This window comes from Plecotus auritus, assembly GCF_963455305.1.
Source record: "Plecotus auritus genome assembly, chromosome: 2".
NCBI classification, from domain to species: Eukaryota; Metazoa; Chordata; class Mammalia; order Chiroptera; family Vespertilionidae; genus Plecotus; species Plecotus auritus.
The window spans coordinates 103,695,844-103,705,445 of record NC_137771.1 but is presented as its reverse complement, the minus strand read 5'-3'; the positions used below and the strand labels follow the sequence as shown (position 1 = coordinate 103,705,445).

At 43.2% G+C, this 9,602-nt stretch overlaps 1 protein-coding gene across 1 annotated transcript in view; it reads left to right on the top strand.

Moving 5' to 3' along the window:
• Positions 1-9,087, top strand: part of SH3RF3 (SH3 domain containing ring finger 3) — a 371,306-nt gene extending 362,219 nt beyond the window's left edge. The window contains exon 9 of the mRNA XM_080653021.1: positions 8,952-9,087. Within this exon, the coding sequence (XP_080509147.1) occupies positions 8,952-8,963 (12 nt within the window). The 3' untranslated portion in view covers positions 8,964-9,087. The remainder of the gene's footprint in view (positions 1-8,951) is intronic.
• Positions 9,088-9,602: the final 515 nt, after the last annotated feature.

Genomic DNA, 9,602 nt, shown 5'->3' with positions numbered 1-9,602 from the left:
GTTGTCCCAGTTCTGAGTCTGGGGTAATGTTGGTGTGCTTAACCAATGCCTTCCTGAGCCTTTCAAAAAAAAAAGCCGAGGGGTTTTCATCAGCCCCTTGATGAATGGTGGTTAGCTTAGAGTAATTAACAAGTTTTGCTTTACTCTGTCTGAGGCCTTCCATGCAGTGCTTTATCTACTACCTCTGGATTTCAGGGTTCCATTGAAGGTCTACAGGAGGGACTGCCTCCTGTCCTATTAAGAAATTCCTGTTCCTTCCCTCAGAGTCCTCTATTCCCCTGGCATAAATAATAAAATGTTCGCCCTGACCGGTTTGGCTCAGTGGATGGAGCGTCGGCCTGCGGACTCAAGGGTCCCGGGTTCGATTCCGGTCGGGGGCATGTGCCTTGGTTGCGGGCACATCCCCAGTGGGAGGTGTGCAGGAGGCAGCTGATCGATGTTTCTCTCTCATCGATGTTTCTAGCTCTCTATCCCTCTCCCTTCCTCTCTGTAAAAAGTCAATAAAATGTGTTTTTAAAAAAAAAAAAAATAATAATAATAATAATAATAAAATGTTCATTCCCAAATTCTCCTGCTTTTTCTAATACAGCTTGCTTTTCAGTGGCTGAGAGGGTCAGGTTTAATATGAGCATAACGTCTTTATACGAGAGATCAAACATTTGAATGAGGTTTTGGAAGACCTCAATATATTTGTCGGGGTCTTCTGAGAACTTTCCTAAATTACTTTTAATTTGTCTCACATCCCGGAGTGAGAAGGGGATCTGTGCTAAAGTAGGACCAGATCTCCATCTGCCTTGTGGCAAGTTAAAGTCAGCCTCGGAGCATGGCCTTTACCTTTTCCTCTGATGGACTTTGGGTTACTGTTGTCAGGAATGAGGGGTTCAGTTTACAGTTCTTGCATAGACCTGGCTTGTTCCTCAGAGCATATGGGGACTTCCAACCACTTCCCATCCTTCCTCCAGAAAAGATCTAACTGCAGGATGGTGTTATAATTAAAACTCCCCTCTGGGGGCCAGCTTTCCCCATTCACTAGGTGGTGCTGGGTCCAAGCCTGGGTATAAAAGTAACTCAGGCACTTTTTCTTCAGTGTTTGTGGGTCAAAATTATCCCAATTTTTAAGGATGCATCCTAGGGGGCTGTCTTTACACAGTGTGGATGACGTGCTTCCCGTCTGAAAATAAACAAACAAACACGTGCAAGGACGTCTAGCATCCTTGTAACTCATGAAAGGATGTCCAGCATCCTTTGTGATTCTTCCTTGCTGGTTGGGGCATCCTCACTCTTAGCCAAAGGTGCAGGGAGCCCTCACTCACAAGCCAGGAATGAGGGATGCCTCTCACTCGCAAACAAGGAATGAGAGGTTGCCTTACTGCATATGGTCGCAGATAAGGGTGCCAGGTGGACTTAACCATAGTCACCACCAAGGTAACGGCCCTCATTCATCATCCCCAGTCCCTCTCTAACCTTGTGGGGGAAGCTCGAGTATCCCATGTTTGCTCTCTGTGGGGTGCCCATCCATAGGAACATTTCTCTACTGCTCTCAGGCCCTTGCCCCATGATTAAAAGTGCCTAAGATGTTTCTAATGTTTTTGAAGTGCCCACTGAATTTCTGAGGGGAGTTTAAAGGAAGTGACTCTAGGATGAGGACTCAGAGAGCTTGCCCAGTACCTGGAACTCTGGTTTGGCCAGTATCCAGAAATCCCGGAAGAGTACAAACAGCTCCAGTCCTACTCTTATGTATGCCCTTGCTATTAAAGGATTTTACCTTCTGCCTGATTTCTCTGATTTGTTAACAACATGGAAAGGATGGAATGTATTTCCAGCCAAATTTAGTACTTTAAACTTCCTGAGGTTACAACCTACTGTTCACTGGATTAACTTTTTACTTTTACTAAACCTCAATCCATGCTGTCTTTACTTCCAAACTTTAAAATGCCACCTTAAAGATGACTTTCTTTCAAACAGAGCAACCAGCTTGCTAGATGACCTTGCAGGGAACAACTTACGTAAAAGGCACACCTTTTTAGTTATGGTGTCTTATTTACTTCCCAATATCCCTCTTTTCTGGCTAGTGCTCATCTGCATATTTCACTCAGGCATGCTGGGAAATGAGTACCACCTTCTATATTCTTTTGTATTATTTCCAATTAGTAATTCCCTGAAGTTCTACAAACCTTCATCCAGTTCAAAGATATGACCTGCTTAGAAGCCCGCAAGTTAGGGTAGGTCAGAGTCCTTTTCATGGGTTTTTCTAAAGACATCATATACCTACAAATGCATCAAAGTAAAGCAATGGCTGTCCATAAATGACAAAATTTAAAAGTGGCATGGTTATAGATTTGATTATAATGCAATTGATAAAAAAAAAAACTTTGCTTTTCTATAAAATATAACATTCCAAGACAATAATTTCTTGTAAATAATAATTCCTGTAGAATGACATAGAGAACAACATTAAATTTGTATATATTTAGATTAAATATATAATTTCAACATATAAGGAATAATATGTAAGATTTTAGAATGTGGCACATGGCTTATTGCAATCAGTGTATTACTCCCAATATGTGAAACGCAAATACCCAGAGTATCACTGGCAGATGCATAAAATCATCACTTTTGGTTTGCCTGGTGTCCCTGACTGGACACATGCTGCCCCTGAAAGTTTCCTGTTTTAACTTGGTTCTGAATCTTTGCAAGTTCAGACTGAAATTTCTATAACATTCATTTTAACAAAACATCTCTCTATATAAAAGGCTAATGTGCTAAGTGTCTGACCATCCGACTGGTCGCTATGATGCACACTGACCACCAGGGGGCAGGAGCTGATGTGATGTGCACTGGCCATTTACAGAGAAACGGCACCACGGACCTGGCACCCAAGAAGCAACACTCGGCTTCCCCCATGTGGGACACAGGCCCTGCCACCATCCCAGAGCAACACCCCACCAAATTGCCGCTGATGCTGCCAAGACCCTATGGTGCAAAATGTGGCCCTCAGCCCAGCCCAGCCCAGAAACGGTCGCTGTGGGTGCTGGGTAATGATGTCATGTAGCAATGCCCAGCTTCCTCTCCCTAGTGACTAGCCTCCCTGGAGTTTCTTCAGGCCAGGAACATGACTTGCTTTATAGCCAGCTGGAAACATTTTACACTTTAACCAAATGTCAGTGAAGCATTTTCACATGCCTCATCTCATTTGATCCTCACAGAAGTCCTGGAGTAAGTAGTTAGGAGATTCAGTGGAATCCTATTTTCTTTTCATTAGCCAAAAAATGGAGATTTAGAAAGCTTAGAAACTTGACCTAACTGAAAAGAAGTAAGAAATGGTGGACCTTGAAAATGACTTCAGGTTTTCTCACTGTGCAGAATATAGTCAAACACTGCTACAGTTAAACAGTTTACCCTTTGTTCTCCCTGTGTGATCTACAATAATAATCTGCTTCGTGTTGATATTTACTGCTGTGTTGCTGACAATTACCTGAAAGAGAAGTTGGGGTGCTTCACTGGGCTAGAAAAAGTTTAGCTAAATCAGAAAGCAGGTCTAATTAAGCAAGTTTATCTATATCTATATCTATATCTATATCTATATATATATCTCACTGGCGCCAATCATACGTGTGTGTTTCAATCTGTCATTGTCAATCGTGACTTTGGTTGACACTTCTATTATAGAGAAAGGGCGAATAGCAATATTAAAATATTTCTTCTAATTAATTTCCTTTCTATGTGCACGAATTTGTGCACTGGGCCATTAGTATGTATATAAATAGAACATATTTATTATTAATTTTTATTTGCCAAAGCTTCCCACATAATTAAATAGGTCTAATTTAGTTCAAGAATATTTAAGAAGAGAGAATAAATCCTAATCATTCCAGGGCCTTTGGAATGACCCCAAGTTATCTCTCGGTCAAAAGTCTTAAAATTTAAACTTTGGAAAGATTGGAAATATACTTAACCAAAAGATTATATCACAAACTCTTTGTAATAATTCTAAAAGACATTAATCAAACTTAAACCGGTTTTAATATCAAAAATTTGGTCCAGACCACAGAATTAATCCTTTTTTATAATCAGGCCAATAAAATATTATATCCTTGTAATTCCATCCAGAGGCTGAAATTTTACCACACATAGTACACAGACAACACACACACATAAAGACTAAAATATAATTTGAACTATTAATTTTTTGCAGAGAAAATGCTCCGTGCTGGGAGGACACACCTACCACCTGCCCACCTCCCCACTCTTGTCCCCCACCCCTCCACCCTGCTTGCTCTGCTCCTCAGGGCCCCTGTGCTTGGTGGCAGTGCCCTGGCTGGTGGCTGCAGCAGGCTGCACTGTCCCAGATCATTGGATGCAGTGAGTAGGCACAAGAGTTGGAGAGCCCTGGGAATGAATGCACATCCTGCCTTAAAATTAAGTCTTAAAGTTCCTCTGCTGAATATTCTGATATAGTTTAAGAAGTACCCAGTAATCTTATTCTGCCAAGCCTGGAGACTGAAACCACTGGCTTCCTGGCTCAAAGAGTAAATCGGCCTCCTTTTTTTATTTTTTCCTTTCCCTTCCCCCGTCCCTTTGTGCATTAACCATTTGCTGTGTCCTCAGGTGGGGTGGGGAAGATAAAGGCTTGTTACCATAGTTACAGGCAGTTTATAAATTATCTAGTGGTCTGACCTTTGTTTAAACTTCCTTGTGACTTTTATGACCTTTTTACAACTTTTACAAATAGTTAACTTGAGCAAAATAACAGAACAAAAAAAAAAAAACCTCACAATTTCAAATTTATTTCACAGAGATTGTGATAAAGGCGAGGGGCAAGCGACCTAGTAATTAATGGGTTAACTTAACAGCTGCATCTGGCTGGAGTGCAGCTGCGCATCACTAAGCGGGGACCATGCCCTCCTCACTTGCAGCAGCCTTGCTCTCCCCCTTCTATAAGACTGACTTTACTGTAATCGGCTGCGTGCAGAGTGCTGGGAGAGCTGGGGGCTCCAATCCTAGATTTCTAAGGCGTTTGAAGCCCTTCTACACTTAAACCAACACTGGTCCTGGGCTCTTCCATAAGGAGGCAGCTGTCATTAGCCTCCAGCAGGGAGAGTACCTTTATTATGCTGATGAATCAAGTGTCCTTCTCTGCCTGAGGAATTAACCCCTCCTTAGGTGCTGTAAACCTTTAATCCTGTTCTTAGTAAAGCTGCCTGGTGAAAAAAACAAAAACAAAAACAGAAAAACACTCGGACTGAGAGTAAATTCTTAAAAGACTAAAACTTTCTCAGGGGTGATGGCAGAAATAACTGAGAGCTGTAATTAACTCCTGGTATGCCTGATGGGAAGATTTAAAGCCAGGCTCACATGCTAGAAGTGGAAAACGGATGGCTGGCCCCCACCTAATTCTTGGGGAATATTTAACCCTTGCCTAGAAGCTTTCCTTAGCACCCTTACTCCCTCTATACCAGAGAGGCTTGTACAAATGGAAACTGAGGAGTTAATCTTAGTTGGGTCTGGACTGAGGAGACAGTGGTCATACTGGCTGGATGCTATTTGACCTAATATTGTTGTAGTGTAACCCCCATCTTACAAAGGACGCCTCAAAAAAGGTCGAATTATGGAGTCATTTATTAAAAGCCGGCGGCATACGAGGGAGCAAAAGCGCTCCAGACCTCGCAGCCTCGAACAGTTTGCCACATCTGGCTTATATTGACAGAATATCACAAAGGTATTGATTACATCATTGGGTCTGGAATGAGGAACCTGTTTCGCGAAAAAGCATTTTTACGGTAGCAGAATTTGAGCAACTTAGTTATCTAAAGTATTTACGAATCACTAAATCAACAGAAACGCATTATCTGGGACCACCTGGACAATTTAGAATAATTGTGCTGTCCAGATTCCGGGACCACTGAGTCAACCGAAATTCAGTTATCTGTAGCTACTGAGACAATTTAGGATCACTATCTGTCCTGGGTCCCAGAGGAATGTGCTTCGATGACCAGTGAGATCACAATCAATGGGATATTCAAACGGCCATCAAGGGAGTATTCAATCATACATAAGTTCAGAAAATCAAAATAACTTTTAAATGAGTACAGAACCCAAACAGCAAGGTTAAAATATTAAACAGCAATTTTTACCCAAGTATGGTTGCTACCATACTTCAATATTACTGAGGTAGAGAGCAGAAGAAAAGGCAGAGGACTCTCCGATTAAACCTACTTGGGATCTGGGCCGGGAGTGGACTTATGTAGTGGGTCAAAGTGTGCTGCTTATGGAGAGAGCTCCCAGAGGAAGTGACGCCCCTGATTGTCTCCATCTTTTTACATGTCTCAGTTTCTCTCCTCAGCTGTCTAAAACAACCATGAGGACCGGGAATGCTGGGTGACCAGCCCTTATTTGCATCCCCTGGACGGGTCAGAGTTTAGTTACATTTGTTGCTAGAGCCCTTAATCGGAGGTGGCCTTCACGCCATAGAGACCTTAAATCCCCCAGCACCTCCACTAGGTCCTTACTCAGGTAGGGGCATCCGAGAGTCTCAGACCAGAGGGAGGAATTGTATCTGATCTTCGGAGCTGGGCAGGGACCCAAGCACTCATTTAGTCGATGCTGGGCTTTGTCTTTCAACTGGCGGGAGCCTAAAGCTCTAACCGACCCGGCACCAGTTTATCCTCACATGGGAGACTTTGTATGTGGCAGACACCCTTGTAGCTCTTATTTGACTGACCCATGTCCACTGTAGTTTGGCCCTGGAGGTGGAGAGTACATCTGGAAAGGAATAGTGAAGGAAAAAGGAGAAATGCCCGCATAAGACGGCAGCCAGGTTTAAGTGGCCTACGGGGGTCTGTGAATGTCTCCAAAATTATAAAGGGATAGCAAGGAAAGGGACAGAATCTGTGGGTTCTTCATACGCTCACTGTTTGACATGAAGAGGTGGACTTCCAAATTTCCCAGACAACACACCAAACTGAAACACAAAAATTAAACTGGAATACATGGTTTTTTTCCTTTGGGCAGGATGCAAAGGTGATTTCCTGGGTTCCTGTCCACGTGGATTCAAAGAAGTTAAAAGGTGGAAATTTATTGGGAAACAAGTACAGACTCCCACATGGGGAGGGGGAGAGAGACCCACCAAGTCCCTCTTTCTTAGGTTTATAAAGGCAACAGTTCTTTGTGTCCTGATATCCCCTCTGATTGGTCACTATAGCAGTGTCAGAGCTCAAACCCCATGTGGGGTTCCCTTCTTTTTCTCCCTTTTGTTTTTTCTACTCCCTGTGGCCTTCCCCTTTGTTCTGTGAATGAGTGGCTTTCTCTCCCTTTATTCGGTAAATGTATACCCTTTGGCAGGTCCCAGTCCCCTTATTCTGTGAATGTATGCCTTCTGGCAGCTCCCAGCTTTGCAGCCCTGTGGTTCTTCCCCATGGGCCCCCTAATTCCTAAAACTCCCTAAACCTGCCTAGTTTACCCCTAAAAACTCCTTTCATCAGCCCTTTCAAAGAGCAGAGATGCAGGCTCTGCAAGGCTCAGTCCTGGCTGCTTCTCTCATCTCCCTTCTAGCCAGTGTGGTGCTGAGCACTTAGAAGGGAAGGAGAAGGGCAGACCCTGCCACACTGAGTTGTTAAAGTTATGGCAAACCCAATACTTGACCTGAACCCAGCCTTTTAATGTGCCTCTTAAATATGCATCATGGCCCTAATAAATGTAAATCAGTCTGGAAATGACTTTTCAGCTGTTCATGATTGATTTATACTTTTTTCAATTATTTCATTGAGGGACCTAGATTTTAACCAAAGGCTTAAGAATCGTCTATGGGGCCAAGTCAAATCACTGTCAACCTGAAGTCTTTGGTTTATGGTGGCATACCACAGGGCCTCGCCTATAATTTAGAAGAAGCCATCACAGCATAAATAGCATAAATATCAATTACCTAAAGCTTAGTAGGACAGGTACTAGTAGATAAAACAGATGTCATAATACCTCAAAGGAAGAGATTAATGCACCAACTAAAGAATTATAAAACTTTATAGATAGAAATCAGCAGTTTATTAGACTTAACCAAAGATGATTTGCAGAGTGACTGGGGTTGCTCCAAAATGATGACATGGCATCAGCAAATGCAAAACTGCCTACGTGGTACAGGTAGAGGGTCCCACTGCACTTTATGCTGGTCACCTGCCCATGGGAAGCCAACTGAGGAGGCTGGCCTGGTGGAGGGGTGGGAACCACCAAAGAACATGCAGCTGTGCAGCCTGGAGAAGGGTTAGTGGTTCCACAGCTGTGTCCTCAGGGCTCAGCAGCTGGGACTACTTCAGACCATCAGGAGGGAACCCAGGCTGAAGAGACAGAGTGTGCAAAGGAGGTGGGTGTCCCTTCAGGTTATCTTATGGGCTTTGAAATTATCTATTCATATAAACATTCAAGTTGCATCAACCAAGTAAATTGTAAAAGAGCTGCTTTATACTTTATATTTTCAAAACCCTAGGACCTTTTGTTCCAATGAAATCTTAGCTGGAAGCTTAACATATAAATCAGATGAAAGAAGACTTCCTTAAACAGGGGTGAGGGCCTAGAAACCCACTCGCATGGGCATCCCCTACAATCTGTGAGGAAAGCAGGTAGGACAGTTCCAAATTCCTGGATAGAAGAGGCAGCCCATGTGCACTTGGCTCTGTTCATGTCTCCCGGGCAACCAGAACACTTCTGTCATCTGACAATTTTATAATAACAAATGATAAACTCTCAGTGATGTTGGAGTTTGAGGTTATAACAAACTCCTGAGGATCTTGTAAGAATGTTTAGCCTGAAAAATATGATCCAGAAATGATATTACAAAGCTAAGTTCAATAGTTCATCTATCACACTCAATGCCTGCATTTTATATTTCCATAATATCTCAGAATTTGATTTTGGGCTAAATCTTTTAGGTTTACTCATTCTCCTCTCCTCTTACTCAGGATCGGGCATGAGACCATCATTGAGGGGTACCTCTGTACAGCTATTTCTCAGTCATAAGACAAGTTGGGGTGCACCATCCCAAAACAACTCTCTGCCACCTCCTGGAAATCTCAGCTACTGTGGATACTACCTGGCGAGCAGGGCTTTGTGGAGGTAAGTTCACTCCTGCAGCCCATCGAAAAAGTGTCTTCTCTCTTACCAGGCAGAAGAGTGTTGTCTGTGTGCATGGACTGTTATCATTATTACCTTCTTCCATAGAAACAGAAATGTTATCTAAATACATGATGGCTCTGCTAAATGCATTTCCAAGATGCTCTGCAGCCAGCCTGGCCATGAGGGAAACTAGGTGGAAAGCCATGTGTACTTCCTCCCTTTCTGCAAGCTGGAGCATGGGTGTGTAGGAAGCCATCGCTGGCTTCAAACACAGAAGAAAACTGTACAGTTAGCAGAAAAGTGAGAAGGTGGGAACTCTGGCACAGTCCAGCTGCCATGCATGCCTACCCAAGGTACCACAGGAGAGATAATAAACTTTTATGTATTTAAGCCCCTTGAACTCTAGGTCTCCTCCTACAGTGGTCCAGCCCTTTTCCTCTTCCATCCACATTTCCACCATCGCCACTGGACTTCCCTCTAATCTGAGCTTCTACCTG